The 20,638-nt window shown below is 56.5% G+C and overlaps 7 protein-coding genes across 7 annotated transcripts; 3 read left to right on the plus strand and 4 right to left on the minus strand.

The window, feature by feature from the left end:
• Positions 1–373: 373 nt before the first annotated feature.
• On the plus strand, positions 374–6,781 carry KVR01_010693 (uncharacterized protein). The gene is made up of 3 exons (XM_044791814.1): positions 374–3,867; positions 3,929–5,876; positions 5,942–6,781. Exons 1-3 carry the CDS (start codon positions 868–870, stop codon positions 6,496–6,498), a joined length of 5,505 nt encoding a protein of 1,834 aa, XP_044640852.1. The 5' UTR covers positions 374–867; the 3' UTR covers positions 6,499–6,781.
• A 333-nt stretch (positions 6,782–7,114) lies between these two features.
• Positions 7,115–8,720, plus strand: KVR01_010567 (uncharacterized protein). Its single transcript, XM_044786953.1, has 3 exons — positions 7,115–7,696; positions 7,766–8,092; positions 8,151–8,720. The coding sequence occupies exons 1-3, from the start codon at positions 7,442–7,444 to the stop codon at positions 8,526–8,528; spliced, it is 960 nt and encodes a 319-aa protein (XP_044640726.1). The 5' UTR covers positions 7,115–7,441; the 3' UTR covers positions 8,529–8,720.
• Positions 8,719–10,739, minus strand: KVR01_010390 (uncharacterized protein). The gene is made up of 2 exons (XM_044782690.1): positions 10,593–10,739; positions 8,719–10,536 (listed from the first exon to the last, which is right to left on the minus strand). The coding sequence occupies exon 2, from the start codon at positions 10,377–10,379 to the stop codon at positions 8,925–8,927; it is 1,455 nt and encodes a 484-aa protein (XP_044640549.1). The 5' UTR covers positions 10,380–10,536; positions 10,593–10,739; the 3' UTR covers positions 8,719–8,924.
• A 22-nt stretch (positions 10,740–10,761) lies between these two features.
• Positions 10,762–11,889, plus strand: KVR01_010677 (uncharacterized protein). Its single transcript, XM_044790109.1, has 2 exons — positions 10,762–11,246; positions 11,314–11,889. The coding sequence occupies exons 1-2, from the start codon at positions 10,980–10,982 to the stop codon at positions 11,413–11,415; spliced, it is 369 nt and encodes a 122-aa protein (XP_044640836.1). The 5' UTR covers positions 10,762–10,979; the 3' UTR covers positions 11,416–11,889.
• A 469-nt stretch (positions 11,890–12,358) lies between these two features.
• KVR01_010475 (uncharacterized protein) lies at positions 12,359–13,016 on the minus strand (the record flags this gene model as incomplete). Its single annotated transcript, XM_044793896.1, has 2 exons — positions 12,359–12,592; positions 12,669–13,016. The coding sequence occupies 2 exons, from the start codon at positions 13,014–13,016 to the stop codon at positions 12,359–12,361; spliced, it is 582 nt and encodes a 193-aa protein (XP_044640634.1).
• A 284-nt stretch (positions 13,017–13,300) lies between these two features.
• KVR01_010264 (uncharacterized protein) lies at positions 13,301–14,860 on the minus strand (the record flags this gene model as incomplete). The annotated part of the gene is made up of 2 exons (XM_044793020.1): positions 13,301–14,672; positions 14,781–14,860. 2 exons carry the CDS (start codon positions 14,858–14,860, stop codon positions 13,301–13,303), a joined length of 1,452 nt encoding a protein of 483 aa, XP_044640423.1.
• A 1,516-nt stretch (positions 14,861–16,376) lies between these two features.
• On the minus strand, positions 16,377–20,551 carry KVR01_010722 (uncharacterized protein). The gene is made up of 2 exons (XM_044788973.1): positions 17,346–20,551; positions 16,377–17,280 (listed from the first exon to the last, which is right to left on the minus strand). Exons 1-2 carry the CDS (start codon positions 20,330–20,332, stop codon positions 16,641–16,643), a joined length of 3,627 nt encoding a protein of 1,208 aa, XP_044640881.1. The 5' UTR covers positions 20,333–20,551; the 3' UTR covers positions 16,377–16,640.
• Positions 20,552–20,638: the final 87 nt, after the last annotated feature.

A 20,638-nucleotide genomic window follows, 5' to 3' on the forward strand; every position in this document is an offset into this window, starting at 1 on the left:
ATTTTGGCTTGTGCCGCTAGGCCTCGGGCGCGTTGGGCCTCCCACCTGCCAGGCTGCCGACCCCTTCCAGCTGCAACCCTTGCAGGGGAGCCCTATGCTTCTGTATCTCAGCAGAGACCTCTGATCCCTGCACCACCGTCTGAGCACACGACCACCAGCCACCGGGTTTCCCATCCACCAGGTCTGGGGGTCTGAGATTGCGACCCGTCACAAAAATCGCGTGGACACGGGTCTGAGCTCGGGGCGTGTTGGACTGGCTGCAACCTCGACGCGACTTGACCTGCAGGTCGCGTTTAATGGGCAAAAGCTCCCCACTTTTCCGCCCAAGCTTTCATACCCTTTTCATGCTTTGAGGCTTTCCCGCCCGCCACCCGGTCTATTGGTTAAAGGCATCTCGACTGCTCAAGGTGGCTTCGGTACGGGACGAGCTTGGGCTGTATCTTGACTATCTCTCACCCGTTCGGTTTTTCGTTTTGCATTGCCTTGCCTTCGTATCTGGGTTTTCATTGCGTCTTCAATTCATCCGTCTCTAACCCTCGGTCCCTTCGAGTCCCCCAACCCTAGAGTCGACCTCCACTCACCCGCCCTGCTCGGTCACGACTCAGCGAGCTGCAGGAAACGCGCTCGGCTCAGCATCCTGCCTTGGACGCGTTTCGGGGAGCCCTGCGCCGCCAGACTGCAGATCGATATCCGCAAATCGAGGACGGCCAGCGTCGTGCCCGTCTTTGGACATGGTTCTGGTCTCATGATCAGACGGCGACAATACTCTGGAACAAACCTCTTTGTCTTTGGTGAAGGAGCACAGGCACAGGCGCTGAGTGCTGTTTCCTCCGCCCACGGACCAGGAACGGCGACTGGGCTGCAGCAATGGGTTCGGTAGACGACGACCAACTGCCCTCGACTCTCTTCGGATCCTTGCCAGCACGACCACCGACCCCTCCGCGAGAAACACACGGTCATGAACTCGACTCCCTCCCAAAGCTCTTGACTGCGCCACAGCAGCTCGCCGTCCCTCTCAGGAGCTTGCAGACCCCTCCGGGCATCTCCTCTCCCACCTCCTCCTCCAGCCGCTCGACCACGAGGAGGAAACGGGTCGGGTTCTCCTCGCAGGCACAATACCAAGAACCACCAACCTACAAAACCAGGAGCTCGACCACGAGACAAAATTCGAGTCCTATCTCCCTACCTTCCAGTACTTCAAGACCCGTCAAGGGCATACTGAAGCCCTGTCCCACACCAAACAGGCTTGGCCCTGCGAATGGCGTCTACCTAGGCGAAGACAAGCCCGACCAGGCCAATATCGCCGACATGTTGGAATCCACCCTCCAGCAGCTGGCGGGCGCCGACAGGGAGTGCAAGGTCGATGCATATACCATGCTCTTTCGCGCCCTCAAGACGTCGAGCAACCTGCCCGATCGCCGTGCTCTGCAAAACAAGATGACAGTCTTCTTGCAGTTCATTCAGCGAGATCTCACCGCCAGGGCATGCGGATCCGTTGATATTCAGCTGGTGACCTCCGCGCTCAAACTTCTGCATACGTTCCTTCATTTCTCCGGCATCGCCTCGAGTATTCCTCTCGAATTTGGCGTCTTCATGGTTGACCATTCCATCCGCGCCTTTGAGGATGAGCAAGCCTCCAAAGAGGTCGTCAAGCATCTGATGCAGGCCTTGTTCTTACAGACTTTTCCCCCTGAGGTCATGAACAGTGACCGCGTCGGTCGCCTAGTGTCTGCTCTCCACAATATCGAAAATCATCTGTCTGGAAAGAGCATCGTACAGAGCCGCATCGTCGTCTACGAGAAGCTGGTAAAACAGTGTCCCCAGCAAATGACGGCCCACTCAGACTGGCTCCAGGACTTGTTTACGGACATGCTCAGCAGTATCTCTGAGATACGCTCGGCCGCAATCAAGCTTGGGTTTTCTGCCGCTTTCACCTTGAACAAGGACTGGAGATTTGTCAGCCGGGTCTTGGAACTTCTAAACTTATCGCTCGAGGACAAGAAGTTTGTGGAAGAATTTGGCGAGCGTCTTTGCGGCATGCTACAGAACCAACAGCAATCCACATCGGTACCGCGGATTTGGAGTGTCGTCACATTATTCATCCCTAAACCCAACCAATGGGACTACTTTCATTCCTGGTCAAAAATCATCCAGCTGTGTTTCAACAACTCAAATCCACACGTCAAGAGAGAGGCAATCCTTGCTTGGAACAGGCTCACGTACCGTTTCCATCTGGACGGGCGCCTGGCTTACAACCTCCTCAAAGATCCCCTCCTGAGCCTACTGAAGCGGAAAACACTTCGTGACTCAGTCCTATCGAGTATCTGCAACTTCTTCTACTATGCCTTCAAGCCAGATATGAACCTGAAGATACTAGACGACACATGGGATGCGGCTGTTGCACCCCTAATGCTTGGACTGATTGGGCAGAGCCAGGAAGACCCTTCGGCTATCAACCAAGCCGCTGCCATACTGACTGGTTTGTTCGATTGCCAAACGCGCCGTGTATGGAGTGAGGACAAAATCATGGGGCAGAGTCCGATCAAGGCCGAGGAGCTGCCAGCCATTGATTCAAAATGGATCAGAGCCAACTCAAAACGCGTCTTTGCACTCGTCAACCCACTCCTCGAGACGGGATTCGCGGAACTATCACAGCCTGGCAGCCAAGTTCAAAAACTGTGGAAGGCGCTTGTTCAATCTGTCGCCTCCGCCTCAACCAAGGATGTGAAGCTGCATGACGACACGGCCAAATTCGTGGCCAGTGCCTTCACCCTTTTGCACAAAGTTTGGGTGACGGGTCCTGTTACTCAAGCCAATGGCACATCTTGCACTGCCTCGCAATTTTTGGACAGCACGCAAGAGTTCCTATTGACACTTATCCAGCGTCTCGGCCTTCTTCCCAACCCCTTTGCAGAGAAACAATTCCAGCAGACCAAGCACGGCCACTTCGTTGTGAGTGGTGGACAACCAGGCCGGTCTGGAAAGAAGCATGGGTCCAAGCGCACACCTCTGCAGCATCTCTTCTGCCTCCTATCTAAACTCCCACCCGGCATTCCTGACGATGAAGCATTCATAGCGTTCTTCGCCTCAGTCTTCACTCCTTTCTTCGAGGGAAAAACCCAGAAGACACAGGCGGATTTCGGCCAGGAACTTCTACGTCTTCTACCCGTCGATGCCCCTTGCTCGTCGGGGCCGTGGGTGATGGCCGCCGGCAAGATCTCAATATCTCTGGACAGCAGCCAACACAGCCATCAAAGCACAACATCGGGGAGTGGCAATCTTCTCGGATCAGAATTCCGTGATCTCGTCAAAGTTCTAGAGCGCGGCCTAAGATCAGTGCCGTGCTTGCCTTGGCAGCACTGGCTTCACCTCTTCCAGGCAATTCTGCGCCGTATCAGACAGGAGACTGGCGATGCGGGTGTTGCCATTGCGCTTATCGAGCCACTGGCTGCCACCGCCAGGGCGAGGATGTCTGACGTGAACGGCGATGTGGCCTGGACAAACTGTATCGGAGCAACCATCGAGCTTATTGCGGCATCTACACAGCCCCGTGACAAGCAAGCGGCTGATGCCGCACGCCGACGTTTGTGGGGCACCTCGAATGCGGGCAACCGTCCATCTTTCGATCCCCTGGACAACATATACAAGCTTTTTGCTGACCTGTCCAAAAAGTTGTACTCTGACATTGAATCGCATTCCTCAGGGCCTATTGAGCAGCTTCTGGATGAGACAAAGGCTTTCTTCGAACGTGGAAACCGTCAACTCCTTCTTCGGACCCTGGTCGCCGTACAAAGCGGACTTGCATGTTGGCTCGAGGACAAGGACCGCCGTATCACTAGAGCCGATTTCCCTAGTGTGGTGGAAGCGGTACGTATTCTCACACAAAACACCTCGGGCAAACTGGAATATTATTGCTAATGCTACTCAGACCCAATCCTTGTGGGAGCGAATATGCAGTGCCCTCAGAGACATACCCCCCGAGAAGTTTGAGCTTGAGAGCATTGAGCCACTGTTGTGCTCTGCGTTCAAAAGCACCCATCTGGGGGTCGTAACAATTACGGCAGAGATGTGGAATCATGTCTACGGCCGTGCGGAATCCGTACCGTATCCAGAGGCATTGAAGGAAGCACTCATGGGCCTTGGTTCTTCTGTGGATGTCGCCCGTCCTGGGCTGGAAATAATAGACGATGGGTCGGATGGGCTACTCAATTTCGTGGAATCACAGGAAGACGCGAACAATGTCATCTTCACACCCGCCAGGACAGAACCAGTCTCGCGGTCTCGTCCGTCTACATCCCGAAAGTCAGCCTCTTCAAACCTTTCGAACGTCCTCCAGGTGGCTCAGAGCAGCCCCCTGGCTAAGATCAAATCGAAGGGACGAACACCGAAGCCTAAGCTCCGCCATGAGGACTCACAGCTGCATTTTGCCACGATTGATTCTTCACCAGCACCAGCACCGATGGAGTACGAGTCACAGTTACTCACGGAACGCCAGAAAGAGACACGCGAGCGACAGAGGGACACTGCTGCTTTGTTTCCGGACATGCGATCGAGTCCAAGCACAGCGACGAGGAAAGCGAGGGCCGGGGCAAGCCACCATGAGCTTCCCACTGAGTCCGCCGGGCTTGTACCGGGTCGAGCCTCCACGCCAGAGCACGACGGTGCTTTCGAAGATTACCTGACCTCGACCCCAACGCCCCGAAGAGGACAATCATTGATGCTGCCAGTGCAGGACCAGGAACTGTCCGCTGACCCGCCATCGTCGCCTCCAGAGCCGAGAGGATACCGCCTGATTGCGGAGCTGAAAACTCAAGCCAACAATACCAACTCTCTGGATGAATGGCGCTTTTCGTCATCTCCGTTGACCGGCTCCCCAAGCCTGGCACCTGTGACAAATTCCACGTCGCAACCAATGGAATTGGACGATGTCAATGAGGAACTGCAGCTCGGCGCTGAGAGCAGTGTCCCAGAGCGGGGGCGCACAGTTGAGCAAAAAGATGTGACATCGTCACAGTTCTCCGTGGGCACTGAACTGATTGAAGAGACGACCTACCTTCAACAAGGAGCCGAGGCCGAGCTGCCAGTCGGAACACCAACCGAGCAGCCTACAGTCAAGTCACCCGCTACCCCATCCGGACGGGTTCTACGATCCAAGGCGTTGCAAGCGACCCCGAAGTCTGACAACGACGAGTTCGTGGATGCCCCGACTAGCCCTCTACCACCCACGCCGAACCAGAGGATCAGACCAGATTCGTCACGTACAACCCTGCGCAGGTCTCCCCGCGGCAAGGGCAACAGCCAGTCATTCAGTGTCAGTGATTCTTTTGAAAACGGCATGCGGAACATTGGGACGGGACATTTTGAAATCGAGATCAGAACCTCTCCCAACAAGAAGGACATTCCGTCCTATGACGACATTCTGCCCGAATCACCGGAGGACTCTGAATCGGAAGGCGACAAAATTACGAAAGCAGCCGAGGCAGTAGGAGAGCCATCTGAGGAAGCAGCGGCCAAGGATGTGAGTTGCATCACGGTCGAAGGTGTAGCACCCGGGGAGTTGCGCCGAGGTCGTTCAAGGAGGACCCGGCGAGACGTGGTCTCGAGGCCCTCACAGGCGTCAATAAACACCCAGGAGTCATTTAGTTCGCAGGGCTCGGTGGGCCGACCCCGGACACCTCTTACTCAGCTGGCGATGGCGAGCCTTCAGGAGGGCTTCGAGAATGTTTCACCTGGCAGCGGGACTTGGATCAGGAAGCGCAAGCGCTCAGTCTCCATGCACAGTAGCGGCGACAAGAAACGCGGCCGTCAGGATTCCGTTCTCAAAGAGAACAAGACGGATGTCCCTGGTGGCCAGCCTGCTGCCGGTGCTGAACAAGGTATGTTGAATCGCTGTACAGATGGGCAGTTCTGCCAGTCCAAGCTGCTAACGTTGATATCACAGGGCGCGACGCTGAGATGCTCACATCCGAGGTCTATGAGCACGAAGGGTCACTAATATCCGGCCCGAGCCGAAGGAGCTCGCCTAGCAATCCATCAGCTTCTCAGGAGTTTCCCACGGCATTACTCGGGCCGGTGGAACTGACCCAGGAGGAGCCAGACGAGCAGACGAGCGAAGTCTCGGAGCACGCTGATGATGAAGAGCTTGTCCAGTCTCAGCTTGCCAGGGAGGGAGACGAGGCATCTGCTGAAAAGGAAGCCGTGGCCTTGCTAGACAAGGTCGCATCTGCACAGCTTGAAGCCGACCTGGTTGCACAGTTTGAGGAGCCAGCGGAGCACTCGCAGCAGGCATTGCACGAGGAAGCGGTGCCGCAACAGCAGCCTTCCGAGGCTGTACAAGGTGGTGCCAGCAAGTTTGACCGGCTCCAACTATTACTCCAGGACGGGCTGGGCCTCTTGCGGTCTGCTGACCTGACGAGAGACGAAACAAACCAGCTTGAGGATATGTTTATGGACATGAAGCAAGAGTTGTACCGTGCGGAGAGGCGGGGGAGGAAATAGAGACGGGCGATGGCATGCATGGCGCATGAGTGTTATTACTATGGGGAGTTTGGGCACTTGGGCTCATGTAAATAAATGATGTACAGGATACCACGCGGTCAGGTCAAATGACGGCGAACATGCATACCAAAAAAAGGGAAGGGCAACCGGGCGGTTGCGGTAGTTCATAATGATATTCCATGATGAGCCAGCCAGTCAAGTTTACGTGGGCCCAGACGGAATAGATTGTGTTATTGGTAGCAGTAGCGGTGTATTGAGCAATTGTGCCACCTCAGGCTAAGACATTGCCAATTGCTGGGTGGAGTTGCTTGCGGCGGTGTTGCACAGCGAAGGGAAAGGTCAGATGGATATGTTTCGTCGGGGGAGGGGAGGGGGGGCCTGGGGGGGGCGGCCGTGTCTCTCAGCCGACCTAGCTACCCCTGCTGCCCTGCCTGTCGTCTGGGCTGTGTGGCTGCCTGGCAGCAGCAGGGGCAGCTGGGGCTGCGGTTGCAGTTACAGTGCGATGGGGCGACCTGCAGCAAGGGCAGGGCTCGGAGGGGTCCAGGCTGGCAGGGAGGGAGCGGCTGCGACGGTCTACCCCGCCATGACATCTTCAGGTATCGAGACAGGGGATCAAGCTCCTTTGACACAAAGACAAAACACAATAGGGAATCTACCAACAGGCAAGCTCCCCCAGGGCAGGAGCAGATCCTATAGAATCCCATCCCGCCTTTCAGCCTACGGCCTCAGCCCACCACAGCTTCCGTCGGCCTGTTCTTTGACCAGCTGCACGGCACATCCCAGAACAGCTGACCTGACCTGCAACCACCACCGCAACAACAATTACAACTGCTGTTCCTGCCCCTGCTGCCACAGCTGCTACCACAGCCTACTCCCGCTGATACCAGACGTGCACACAAGAAACATACGCCCACACCCAAACACCACACACCCAAACACCACAATGGTCGACCGTCCCAACAAGCCCTCGGCTCTGGCAGCCACGCCACAGCAATCCCACGCCCAGCCCACCGTCAACATCGAAGACGGCCGCGTCAAGGCTGCACTCCCCACTGGCGAGTCGGTCGAGGTCCTCCTGCACGGCGCCACCGTCCTCAGCTGGAAGGATGCGGGCGGCAGCGAGAAGCTCTGGCTGAGCGAGGGCGCCGCGCTGGACGGGAGCAAGGCCGTCAGGGGAGGCATCCCGCTCGTCTTTCCGGTAAGCTCACACAGGACATACAGGGTGGATCCTGGGCTGACCCGAGGTGTTCCCACCTCCCCGATATAGGTCTTTGGTACCGCGCCCGACCACGCCGCCACGTCCAAGCTGCCGCAGCACGGCTTCGCGCGCTCGTCGCGCTGGGAGTTCCTGGGCAAGTCCACCAGCGAGTCGGCCAGCAACTCGGCCGCCGAGGACCTCTCCGTCAAGCTCGACTTTGGCCTGAGCAGCTCCTCGCTCGACGCCGACACCCGGAAGCTGTGGCCCTACGAGTTCGACATCATCTACAGCGTCACCCTGGAGCGGACCAGCCTCGCCACCGCCCTGGTCATCACCAACAAGGACGACAAGCCCTGGGAGTTCCAGGTGCTTGCGCACACTTATCTGAGGGTCAAGGTGCGTAGGATCAGGAACCCCATCTAAGATGGGATGTTGCTAACATCAATCGCCGCAGGACATCACCCAGGTCTCGGTCGAGGGCCTCGACGCCTCCGAGTACATCGACAAGGTCGACTCCCTGAAGACCAAGACCCAGTCGTCCAGCGTCACCATCACCGGCGAGACAGATCGCGTCTACACGCCCGCCAAGGGCCCCCGCGAGCCGGTCAAGGTCATCGAGGGCGGCAAGCCCGTCTTCTCGGTCGTCCGCGACAACCTGACTGACCTCGTGGTGTGGAACCCCTGGTCCGAGAAGGCTGCCGGCATCGGCGACTTCGCGCCCAAGGACGGCTACAAGAACATGATCTGCGTCGAGGCGGGCAGCGTGAAGGGATGGCAGACGCTCGAGGCCGGGGACGCCTTCGAGGGCGCCCAGACGATCTTGTCTCTGTGAAGGTGCGGGCGTTGGCCTGGTGACGGAGAGGGTCATAGGTTCTGCAAGCTGTAGTGCTTGTGAGGGGTGCAAGGATGTAGGCCAAATGATTTCCAGGGCCTTTTGGGGCGGATAGAATCTGTCGGTGATGGGAGTGGAATATTTGTGCTGGCATGACTGATGCGCAGCCGAGGGGGGGGGGGGGGTCGTTGCAATAGATGATTTGAATTCTTGTCTCATAAAACCCTCAACCCTGATCATGTCCGAGTTTCTTCTTCCCTTTTTCCCAGCGTAACTTTTTTTCCCAATGCCAAATCCCAACGACCGAAGCGCCTTGCCTGTCCCTTGCTGTCCAATATGTATCGACTTTCCCCCATGTTCATCCTAGAGCCCCCGCAAGAGGCAGCCGGATCTCACTCAAGCAACCTGCCTCTCATTCCGGAAGTGGTCGGCGATCAGGAAGGTCAGCTCCAGGGCCTGCTTCTCGTTGAGCCTGGGGTCGCAGAAGCTGGTGTAGTTGGCGGCGAGGTCGTCCTCGTCGAGCCCGACGCTTCCGCCCACGCACTCGGTGACGGCGTCGCCGGTGAGCTCGAGGTGGACGCCGCCCAGGTAGCTGCCCTCCTCCTTGTGGATGGCCAGCGTCTCCTGCAGCTCGCTGAAGATGTCGCCGAAGCGGCGCGTCTTGACGCCGTTGGCCGTCGACCGCGTGTTGCCGTGCATCGGGTCGCACTGCCACACCACGCACCGCCGGTACTCGGAGTCCTCGACCGCGCGGATGTGCGAGGGCAGCAGGGACCGCACCCTCGAGGCGCCGTACCGCGTGATCAGCGTCACCTTGCCCGGCTCGCGGGACGGGTTGAGCGCGCGCAGGAGCTCGAGGAGGTCCGACACGGGCGTCGAGGGCCCTACCTTTACGCCGATCGGGTTCGCGATGCCCCGGAAGAACTCGACGTGGCCGCCGTCGATCTGCCGTGTGCGGTCGCCGATCCAGAGGAAGTGGGCTGACGTGTCGAAGTACTGGGTCTCTGCCTGCTGCTGCTCGCCGTTTGTGCCCGTTGCCGTGCGTGCGGCCTTGCGGGTGCCGTGGATGGCGGCGTCCGAGAAGGCCCTCGTCAGCGGCTGCTCGTACTCGAGGACCAGGCCCTCATGGCTGGTGAAGAGGTCGACGGTGTCGAGGTTTGAGCTGGACCCGGAGGCGCCGACGGTCTCCATGAAGCTCATCATGTTGGTCAGGAAGTTGACGGCGCGGCTGTACTTGGCCTTGAGCTCGGGCTCGCGCACGTGGCCCAGCTCCCAGTCGAGCGGGCGGTGCAGGTCTGCTATGCCGGCGGCGAGGGCGGCGCGCACGTAGTTGAGGGTGGCGGCGGAGTGGTGGTAGGCCCTGACCAGGCGGCCCGGGTCCAGGTCGCGCTCGTCCAGGTCGAAGCCGTTGAGGATGTCGCCGCGGAAGCAGGGGACCTCGCGGCCGCCGACGTTCTCGGTGGGGTTGGACCGCGGCTTCGCGTACTGGCCGGCCATGCGGCCGATGCGCACGACGCGCTTGTTGGCGCCCCAGATCAGCACCAGGCTCATCTGCAGCAGCAGCTTGATCTTGGACTCGATGGCAGACTGGTTGCAGTAGTCGAACAGCTCCGCGCAGTCGCCGCCCTGCAGCAGGAAGGCCTCGCCGCGGGCCACATCCGCCAGGTGGGCCTTGAGGGTGAGGATCTCCTTGGGCGTCACCAGCGGTGGCATGCGGTTCAGCTCGGCCGTGGCCTTCTCCAGCGGCTTTGGGTCTGGGTACTCGGGGCACTGCTTGATGGGCTTTGACCGCCACGAGCCTGGGGTCCAGCCATTGCTGCTTGTGTCGTTCCCGTTTGGAGGTGACGACATGGTGGCTTGCTTCAATGGCTGTGGTTGTGTGCTTGAGTCTTTGTGGCGAGTCTCTGAGGGTGATGGTATGTGGTGGGTGGGTCTCACACTCCGTTGGGTGTAAGTGTGTAGTCTAAGTGTGTAAATGAGCAGCGAGTGACTCAACAATTGAAAGAGTCTGGTATTTTGAGTCAGCATGCATGTGGCTTGCATCAGAATCCTTCGCAATCTTACTTGAAATCAATTCCCTGAGACTTAAAGCTCGCCTAGGCGAGGGACTCTGGGGTCTGTCTTGGGAGAATGGAAAAGTAGTGACTCAGGGCGTGAGAAGAATAACTCCGTCAAGTGCTCTCGAGGCTTGTCTAAAATTGGACTTGAATGAAAAGGCTAAATGCGGCTGCTAATGGAGCAAACCATGGAACCTTAGTTCACCACCCACTGTGCACTGGGGGAGGGTAGTGCTCGTACGCCTGTCAGGGTAAGACCCTGGCAGCTCGAGCCCCACCCCCACATTCTGCCCGTCCATGTTCGACAGTTGCAGCAACGACACCGCGAAGAGCCACCTCGCGACGATTCCGCCCCAAACCACGCACCACCACCACAAATCCTACCACCACAGTCATGGCAGAGGAAAAGCAACCGCCAGGCCTCGTCGAGGGCGCCACCGGCGAAGTCGAGGAAGAAGTCCAGGACAAGGCAAAGTCCGCCGAGGACCGCAAGGCCGCCGCCGCCCTGTCCAAGCTCGATGCGAGGGACGACGACGTCACCGGCGCCTCGGTCGACTCCGAGGGCCTCAGCAAGGCCATGAATAAGCTCAGCGTGTCGAAGACGGCCGAGAACAAGGACGTCAAGAAGGTCAAGGTCGACGCGGCCGACGTCACCCTGCTGGTGAGTCTCCCCCGAGAACGGGTCCGGCCTGACACCGGGGACGTAACTGACATAATCCTCTGCGCAGGTGGACGAGCTGGACCTGACAAAGCCAAAGGCTACCGAGCTGCTTAAGCAGCACGAGGGTGACGCGGTCAAGGCTATGAGGGCTTTCATTGCGGTGAAGTGATTGGGCAACATTGCTCGCGCATAGAGATTCTGCATCGGGACGGCGTTAGGTTGTGCTAGGTACACCGTGAGAGGCAAGCGCGGCCGGCCAGATTATGAAAAGTTATACTAGATGATGGTATATGTCTTGTGTCAAAATAGTGCGACCGAGACGGGCTTCGAGGGCCCCCGAGGGTTGGGCGGGCGCTGCTGGAATCCATTCGCCTGGGACGACGCTGGGATATATTGGATGAGTATGTGTGCCTAGAAAACTCAACATGTGTCAAGGTCGTTCCTTCGACGCTCGAGCTATCTTTCCCACACGAGCAAGAGGAATTTCGCGATGACAGGACCTGCCCGTTCACTTTAAACACCAAAGCTCTGCTCTCAATCGTATCACGCCGGCCACTGCATTCTAAACTCGAGAGAGATGTGCTTTGGCCAGCAAGACCAAGTCTGTGGTTAAATTTGGCCTCGAAACCAGTTGTCAGGCAGCGTCAACCCCTCCAGGATACTACCTCTGCCATCACATCCTCACAGCCCGCTGAACAGGTCGCCTTCACTCCAACGTACATTTGTGGCTAGCTAACAACAGTTTTTCCACGTAGTGATCCAGCAGCAGCAGCAAACCAGATTTTGCTGTCGATGACTACGAAGTCCTCTCTAGCTTCCTCGATGTGCCAAAATGAAAACCTCAATTCCTGTCCTTTGCAGAGACTGGATGTGCACCCGCTCCTGGTTGGGCCTCGAGGCATGTTTCCCCGCCAAAAAATCCGTGGATCATGGCACCCCAAGCCGGACGGAAGGCCAACACCTTTTCTTCTATGAACAATAAAAAGGCACTTATTTTCCTGCTCTCCAATATTGTGTAGCACAGCGGTGGACGGTTGACAACAACAACGAATTATGAGAAATCCCGACACAAATGTTCCTCAAAGAACCCACTGTGAAATTTTGTGCCACATTCAGGAGCCCAGAACACCTCGGAAGATCCGCTGTCCCTGCTCAAGCTTCGTGATTCGATCAGTAAGGAAGATTCTCTGGCGCTTGGTAGACTCGCGCTCAGATACGATGATCTGAACCTTGTCGTCGGACATGTTGAGAAGAACCATTGGCGAAAAGATCTCATTGAGGTCTGCCAGAAGGTGGCGCTCGATGACCTGGACCGTCACGTTGGCCACGAAGACCTTCTGTTGGACCTATTTGACATTGTCAAATTGGTTCTACAAGACAGAACGGTTCTGGAAACATCTAAGGACGTCCTTAGCAACTTACCTTGTATATCGCCTTCAGGCAATCTAGTGCCTCCTCGCAGCTGAATTCCTCCATGTCGGCGCTGGCCTCGTCAGTCCACTTCGAGACAGCTCGACTCACCCCCCCCGTTGGGTCGATCTGGTGTTGGTAGTAATGGTTTCCCAGACTACATTTAGGCCCGTTCTGCTGAATAGGGGGGGCCGGAGCGTGCTTCTCTAGCTGATCCCCAAGCCTCTTTCCACGAGCTTTGTGCAAGTTGTCCGTGTAGTAGTGGTTGTAGTTGATCGGAACAGCATTCTTGTCCTTGATGAGCTTCGCAAGCTCTTGCAATGCCGCCTGCTCACGGGCTTTCATCGCATCCATGACCATGAATGTCCTGGCATTAAAGGCATTAGTATTGATCCTCAAAAGTATTCAGATGGTTTCGTTTCCGATCCCCACACATATCAGCGTATGTGGCGCGTCCATACAGTGGTAAACGCTGAAGACCCAGCGTTTTTTTTTCCCCTCCAAAAAAACAACAACAAACAACTTAACGCCAATAGCAGTGCAGAGAGGATTCAATACGTCTCTTGGCACGTGGGCTCAGCCTCGTGCCGCACAGACAAGTCTAGGAGACATCGCTTTCAATAGTAATCAATGGGAAAATCAGCTTACCAGATTCTGTCCTTCAACTCATGTGTGGTACGAGAGTCCAAAAGAATGCAGAGGAACCTGGTGCAAAGCTTGCTGATGCTCTCAACATGAAGTTTGGCCAAGGCTTCCCAGGGTTCCGATTGCTCCCAAAACATCTCTCCAATCACCTGCGGATTGAAGTTTCCGATCAATTCGGTGCCACGTGCAAGTCGAAGCTTCTGTTTAGCCCAGGATTTCGCCTCCTTTGGAGGGAGGAGCTTCGGAGTCGAGGGAGTGGACGTCTGAGTTCCGAATACATATTTGTGACCTATAGTATCGATAGCGTTGGCGAAATCGCAATTGAGGAGCTGTACCGCTGCGCGTAGGCGTCGTACTGGGGCCAGTACTGGGGCCTTCTTGGGTTGATCAGAATTTCCAGTCCCATTGGACTCGGTACTATTGGTACCTGGCTTGAAGAAAGGGTTCTCGTAGTTGCCGTCCAAGGTTGAACGACAGATATCGTAACACTCCATGCTGAGCTGCGTCAGGAAAGCTCGGCACTCCATGGGGGTCGCTCGGGAGCTCCCAAGAGTCTTCAGCTCGGCTTGGGCCATCTGCAATGCGCGCTCGAGGTCGGTTTGCAGGCGAGGCAGCTCCTGCTTGACATGTTCGAAGAGAAGATAGCTGAGACGCAGTCGCAAGGCGTCAATTCCAACATTGTCCTTCGGCAATGCCTTGAAGTTGGACGTGCTGAAGAAGAATGTCTCAGAGGATTTACGCTCCTCAATTGAGAAGTCTTTCTCCTCAAACTTTCGGTTTTTGACGACGTGCCATCCCAACTTTAGAAAGACGTCCTCGTTTCGAGCAAGCTCAAGAAACTTGGACTCCGAGCCTGATCCGGCGCTCAGCTTGTCAGGCTTTGTGATCACACCCAAGGTGCGATCACCATTTGGATCAAACTTCCGAACTCTCTGAAGGATGGGCTGATTTGCAGCATCGTTTGTAGCCGCGATGACAGCAAGGCAAATAGTCCTTGGCTGCTTGATGTAATGTTCTGTGATCTCTGCAACTAGTGCCACGTCGCTTTCGGAAACACCCTTTGTAGACGACTGGATAAGGCCGGGTATGTCCACAAGGGTGAGTTGAGGTCGGTTCGGGCCACAGATTTCAATGCTCAGGGTATCCTTGGCGAACGCATTGCCTCCCTCAGAAATTCCCATCACTTTCATGGCGTTGTCCATCATCTTCGGAAGGTCTTCGAAATTGGCAATCGACTCAGAGTAGTTCTTGATCTTCTGTTGCTCATTCTGCGGGCGGTCGCCGTCAGGAATAACCCGGATTGTAAGGCTGTCGATTGGATCACGTCGGAGGCAGATCTCGGTTGCGAAGCGCGTGCATAGGTTGTCGTTGCTAGGGAAAGGGATCTCGGTAAGAGCCTCGAGTACAGAGCTCTTCCCCGATGACTGGTCACCGCAAACGACGATCTGGGGAAGAGAAAGCACGCTCTCCAGGCCACACTTCCTGACCTGAGAGACCGTATCAAGGACACGACGCTGTTCGTCGGTCTGGAGATCCTCAAGGGTGGGGCTGATGTTCATTTTGGGCGTAGGATGGGTGTCTACACCGTTGGGGCCGACCCCGTTGATGGCAACGCTCTTGACTGGATCAGTATGCGAAACCATCTTGTGCAGATCGACGCGTCGGCGCCACGATAGAGACGCGATGTAGGGAATTGAGTGTGGGGCTGATCACAATTCAGATCGAATGTTGACCTCGGGAAGTAAAAGGCAGATTGTGGGCAATTGGGCAGATGGGAATGACAAGAGCTTCTTGTGTCTTGAGAAAGATCAACAATCCGCTTGCCACTGCGAAGCGGCGGTACTCAACAAATTCGCAATTGGCTGTGAGTGTTGTCAGAAAACAAGAAAAGTGCCGTTGTGCCAGAAAGTTCAAGTGTTTGTTGACGTGTGGCGCGAGGGTGAAAGCTGCGGCCAAGTACAAACGACAGGTGCCTGCCAGGTCTGCACGCTTTACCTGCCCAGGTGATCTCTCAATTTGAGACTGGCATGGCATCGAAGAAATTTTCTGGACTTTCATGAACATATGCAGCCAGCCACTCGTATACCAAACTCCACACGTTGGTTGGTTGATTCGGGGTGAAGTACTCAGTTACTCTGCTTCCGTTGCCTGCGCAACACACCAATGCCATACCGGGTTCATTGCTCAATTCCCATTCATTCAATTACTTGCAGGCTCTTTTTAGAGGGCCACTCACTTTTCTAAACACTAATACGCATGAATAAATCAAACCATGCTCCTTGTAGATGTCTTGGGAAAACATGCTGAGCTCCAGGGCTCGTCACTCCTCAATATGTCGACGTATTGTAAAAGCCCTCCTTCTATCTTATCTCACTCTTGGAATTTTCTTCGAACTTCGAAATCCTATCATTGATTCTGGATGAGACCCCGAGTCGTGTCAGCTTTGAGTCAATAAATGGACATGATTGCTTCACTGTCGTTGTCTGCCTCATCCTTGGGCCTTTTGTTTTTTTATGTCTTTCGTATGGATTCGAAAGCACTGGAAAGTGCTCATGGGGTCGTCCTCATTCTTTAGTGCTTCAGGAGCTTGGTACTCCTCAGGTTATAGCAACGGGCGTCGGAAGAGAAGCAGAATGAACAAACCCGCTAGAAAAAGGCGCACGTATTTGTGGCGACAAGCAAGCCAAGTGGCTGGAAAGTGAAGTTGAGGAACGATAGTCAGTGAAGAAGATGCCTGGCTGTTCCGATATGGCCGCACTTGAACTCGTCAGGAGCGTTCCTCCGATCTGGCAGGGGACGTAAGTGGAGAAAGTCTAGATGAGTGATAGTTGCGATACCATCAGACAGATTTCTGGCGAACCTGGCCTGCTTCTTAGTCGTTCTCTAAAACCAAAAGGTTCGCCGGAAATGAGAGCTCATGGCATCCCGCTGACACATGAAAGGGCTCATGAAATGCCAGTGTCGGTCTCGCAATATAGTGTTGCGGACCGCTTGCGCCAAGTCTAGACTGACAGACACGGTGATCACATTCAAGCTTTCTCTTTTCACAAAAGCCGAGTAAGGAGGCAGCAATAATTGACCACAAACATGATTCATGAGGACAAGATCTGAGTGTCCCATCACCAACCTGGTGAGTCTAGCAAACGCCGTAAGAGAGGCTATCCACCAAAAGAAATCAGACAAACTCCTGTGCCTAACCATCCCGCTCAACGCCGACCGCCAGCACCTGAAAACCAGACAGGCTTAAATGCTAATAATGCAAAACGAATGGTGCAAGGCTTCAAAACTTTGAAGCAAGCGTGCAAGGCCAGGAGAGGTACAGCCCCGTCCCCCTCCACTTCAATTCCAGTCCTTCCAGCTCTTGGCCAGCGGACTTGACACCTTAGGTGCGAACGCCAGGCTCTTGCGCCGGGCGTCCATCAGGCGCCTGACCACGTTCTCGTCCTTGCTCCGGCCCAGGATCCCGGCGCCCAGGTTCTCGTACATGTGCTGCGCCTTGGGCGGGCACGTCCTCTGGATAAGCTGCTCCTGCGAGAGCTCTTCATCCTCCTCGTCGTCGGCCTCGCTGGCCGACATGTCCGCGCCGCCCGGTGTGGCCTGCGTGGCGAACCGGCGGATGGCCTCTGGTGCAGGGGTCTTGGGCACGGGAGTCAGCGGCGCGGCGTCGAACCAGTCTTCGTGGTCGTCGTAGAACTTCTGGAAGTGTCCATCATCCTCACCGCCTTCGTCATCCTCAAAGTCGGGAGAGTGCATCCAGAGGGCACTGTCGCGGCGGTTTGCCGGTGCAGGCGTAGTCGGGGCGCCCTGGCTCTCACGTGCCGAAGTCTTGCGCATAGCAGAATCGGTGATTAGTGTGCCGTTGTGATTGGCAAGGGCCTTAGGCTCCATGGACTTTCTGCGGCGGTGACCACCGCGGGGCACAAGCGATGTGTCGATGTAGTAAGGGGCCTCCTCAAGCCACTCATTCTCCCGCTCACAGCTAGAGGCCAGTGTTAGCAAAAGTTCAGATACAAAGTGATGGAAACCGAGGGACGGGCTGCTTACTCGAGGACCCATGACACACCAACACACTGCACAACACCGCCCGTCTCGCGCACCTTTTCCATGGTGCGTTTTCCGCCATCCTTGAACACCACATGAGTGATGCCAATCTTGGAAGATGCGTCCTCATCACTGGGGTTCCAGTTCCAGGACTTGACGCACCGAGCACCCATCTGAGTGAGAAGCTCAACGAAAATAGCGTTGGCGTCCGCGCCCTCCTCAGTGTGGACATCGACGAAGACGACGGCACCTCGGAGCAGGGCGGGGTTTACATCTTGGCGAGGAGTTCGGCCAGGAGTGAATACGTTGGACCAGCCTTCGGGTTTGGTGGGGGTGACAGGAGGCAGAGACCCAGCTCGTGAACGAGTCTCCTCCTCTTCAGCCGCCTCCTCGAAGGCAGGCTCGACAGTCAGCTTGTGCGAGGGCGAATAAGAAATGACAGTGGCACTCCTCGTGAGGCCATGGGTCGGTCGCGTCACGGGAAGGCGAGAGATGCTGTGCCTCCGCTTCTTCAGAGACGGTTGTGGTGGCGGGGTAGACTCGTCTGCAGGCTTTAAGGGTATCTTGGACACCGTGTGGACTTCGCGACGAAGTGTTCGCTGTGGGGTGACGGGAACTGTGCCGTTGTGTGAAAGTCCAGCAGGAACCTCGTTCTCGTCTCCATACTCCTGGCTGGCATCTGACATGGTGTCGTCCCGGCCGTCGAGGTTGAGCATCGACTCGACTTGCTCATGGGACATCATAGACATCTCATTCGCCTCTGCCGCGAGGTCCAGGTCCTCATCTGTTATAGAGATGTCCTCAATCACGGGATCCTTAATCTCGGGGACACTAGCCAGCGGGTCGTCCTCATTGATTGAGTCGTTGGCCTCTGGGTCGGGGCGGGCCGACATCTCAGCTTCGAAGAAGTTGTTTTCCAACGGTGAGCTGCGAGCATCTGCCGAAGGTGCAGCCTCGGCCCCCTTTGGAGTTGTAGCCTTTAGCTCGTTCTTGAGTGGGCTTCCGGCTTGCCACGAGTCGAAGCGCTGGGCCAAGGGGGTGAACCCAAACCCAGAAGTCCGGGGCCTCATGGTGCTGCCTCTCATTTGTTTGGTGGGAGAAGCCGACTTCGGGGTCATCACGCGTGTGAGCTCATCCTCGGACTCCGTGAAGCTCATGTCAAACGAGACACTTTCCCTTGGCTGAAGTCCAAACATGCTCAGTGCCTGCTTGGGAGGCGAGTTTGGTGGCGTGGTACTAATGCTGTCGTGAGCAATGGTTTCGCTCTCCACCACAACCTCATCCAAAACCATAGACTCGTTTTGAGCGTCTCCGACGTCGTTGTCCTCTTGTACGTCCTCATGCTCCTGCTCATCCTCGAGAACAACCGTTTCCTGGTCATCATCCTCGCCTTCAGTTGGTTCATTCCCGAGAGGCTCATCAATGGTCAATGTGGGATCCGCATCGCGAGGCAGGACCGTGGACATTCGGCCGTTGAATTCCGCGCCTGAAGGAGACGGGGCATCGTCATCATCATCGGTCAGTTCATCATCAAAAGCAGGCTCCACAGGCTCGGCATCCGCCTCAGGCGCATCGGCTTGCTCTTGTTCCTCGGGTGCAGGGGCTTCGAACGGGGTGCAAAGCAATACGGGCGTTGGAGCAGGAGACTTTGCTACGCTCTCCGGCTCAGGCTCTGGCAGCCTCGGGGTCTTCATGGGCGAGAAAGGTCGCTTGGCTGGGGATGAGAAGAGGGACTGCTTGAACGGAGAAGCAGTAATTGCTTCATGTCGGCTGGATGAGTCGAGATCAAGAGGGTTCATCGGCAGAGGGCATCGCTTTGCAGGCGAGTTGAACAAGGAGGCCTTGGATGGGGAGGTGCCTGACTGGATGGACTCCTTGATTGCGGGCAGTCCCAACTGGAGGCCGTCGATCCTCTTTGCAGGAGATTTCATCGAGTCCTTGAAAGGCGACGGAGGCGGTCTGCGCACGGGGCTACCAAGCAATACCGTGGGCTCGGTAGGGGCCAATGCCTCTGTCTCTTCATCTGAGGGTAGGTTGTCGTCCTTTACCTCATCTTTGAGCTTCTTGGCGACGGCAGGCTTCACTGGGGTCTTGCGGAAAGCCCTTGCAGGCGTGCGGTCCATAGCCAGCTCATCCTCCGACTCGGTGTCAATGTCCCTGTTCGCTGACAACTGCGTGACCTTCTTAGGGCTCAGGGGCATAGCCTTGTCTTCGACGTCGCGGACGAGCTTCTTCGTCGCGGCTGTCCTGGTGGCACGGCCAGCTGTGGGCTTTCGCACGGGCTTCGCTCGCATGCCAGTGGTGGTGGGTTCGGCAGGTTTGGTAGCTGCGGGCTTGCGCTTGGATGCTGCAGAGGGTGCGAGATTCTCCTTGTCAGGCTCTGCAAAAGTAACTGTCTTCTTCACAGGTTTGGAAGCTTGCGCACTTGCAGCCTTGGTACTGCCAGCAGGACGACCGCGGGTGGCCTTCTTGACCGGTGCTGCTAGTTCAGCGACGTCTGCAGGATCATCCTCGCCATCTTGTGTCTTTGCGACCCTTGTCCGAGTAGACCTTGCCGGTTGCTCCTCTTTCACTGCCTCTTTGGCAGGTTTCTTGGGTGGTCTGCCCCGTGTAGCTCGGACAGGCGCAGGTGCGGGGGTAGGCACTGGTTCGGAGTCGACAATCTTCTTGGGCCTGCCTGGGCCGCGCGTGGCTCTGACGGCAGTCCTAGACGCGGGCTGCTGGCGTTTAGGGGCTGTCTCGGCCTCGCTGTCACCTTCATCGTCGTCGGCGCGCGTCTTACGCTTGACCGACGTCCTTGTTGACGGTGCGGTGAGGGTAGAAGGCTTGGTGGTGGAGGCAGCAGCAGTGCCGGTTCGCGTGGCCCTGGTCTTTGGCGCAGTGGCGACAGACTTGGACTTGGCTGCAGAGGCTGCAGTACCTGAGGTCGCACTGCTCCTGGGAGCAACTCTCGATCGAGTAACTCGCTTGGGTGATGCTGGTGGATCCATCTTGCCTTGCTTGGGTGTGCTTGCTGAGGCTCGGCAGAGGGAGAAAGAGGGAGAGAGGGCGGGTGTGTGTGTGTGCAAGGGCTGGGGTTAGTATTGGCTATGTGCAGTGGTCGAAAATCCGGGGAAGAAAGTGCATTATATTGAAGGTGCGAGGCAATGCGACTGACCGCCTGCTGTCTGTGTGTGAAGGAGTCGCGCTTTGTTGACAGGCAAACCATGAACCTGGTGCTTTGATGTTGACAATGGAGCTTGGAATTTGTGGGGTAAGTTGAAAGGCGCCTCGGTGGGCCCCTGTTGGCCAGGCAA

This window comes from Diaporthe batatas (genome assembly GCF_019321695.1).
Source record: "Diaporthe batatas strain CRI 302-4 chromosome Unknown Contig00013, whole genome shotgun sequence".
Classification (NCBI taxonomy): Eukaryota; Fungi; Ascomycota; class Sordariomycetes; order Diaporthales; family Diaporthaceae; genus Diaporthe; species Diaporthe batatas.

Excerpts from the sequence above, each read along its gene's own strand:
- KVR01_010390 (XM_044782690.1), bottom strand. The coding sequence starts at position 10,379 with ATGTCGTCACCTCCAAACGGGAACGACACAAGCAGCAATGGCTGGACC.
- KVR01_010722 (XM_044788973.1), bottom strand. The coding sequence starts at position 20,332 with ATGGATCCACCAGCATCACCCAAGCGAGTTACTCGATCGAGAGTTGCT. Across the intron at positions 17,281-17,345 it reads GGTGTGTCATGGGTCCTCGA|CTGTGAGCGGGAGAATGAGT; the intron begins GTAAGCAGCCCG and ends ACTGGCCTCTAG.
- KVR01_010693 (XM_044791814.1), top strand. The coding sequence starts at position 868 with ATGGGTTCGGTAGACGACGACCAACTGCCCTCGACTCTCTTCGGATCC. Across the intron at positions 3,868-3,928 it reads TCCCTAGTGTGGTGGAAGCG|ACCCAATCCTTGTGGGAGCG; the intron begins GTACGTATTCTC and ends AATGCTACTCAG. Across the intron at positions 5,877-5,941 it reads TGCTGCCGGTGCTGAACAAG|GGCGCGACGCTGAGATGCTC; the intron begins GTATGTTGAATC and ends TTGATATCACAG.
- KVR01_010677 (XM_044790109.1), top strand. The coding sequence starts at position 10,980 with ATGGCAGAGGAAAAGCAACCGCCAGGCCTCGTCGAGGGCGCCACCGGC. Across the intron at positions 11,247-11,313 it reads CGGCCGACGTCACCCTGCTG|GTGGACGAGCTGGACCTGAC; the intron begins GTGAGTCTCCCC and ends TCCTCTGCGCAG.
- KVR01_010567 (XM_044786953.1), top strand. The coding sequence starts at position 7,442 with ATGGTCGACCGTCCCAACAAGCCCTCGGCTCTGGCAGCCACGCCACAG. Across the intron at positions 7,697-7,765 it reads GCATCCCGCTCGTCTTTCCG|GTCTTTGGTACCGCGCCCGA; the intron begins GTAAGCTCACAC and ends TCCCCGATATAG. Across the intron at positions 8,093-8,150 it reads ACACTTATCTGAGGGTCAAG|GACATCACCCAGGTCTCGGT; the intron begins GTGCGTAGGATC and ends CAATCGCCGCAG.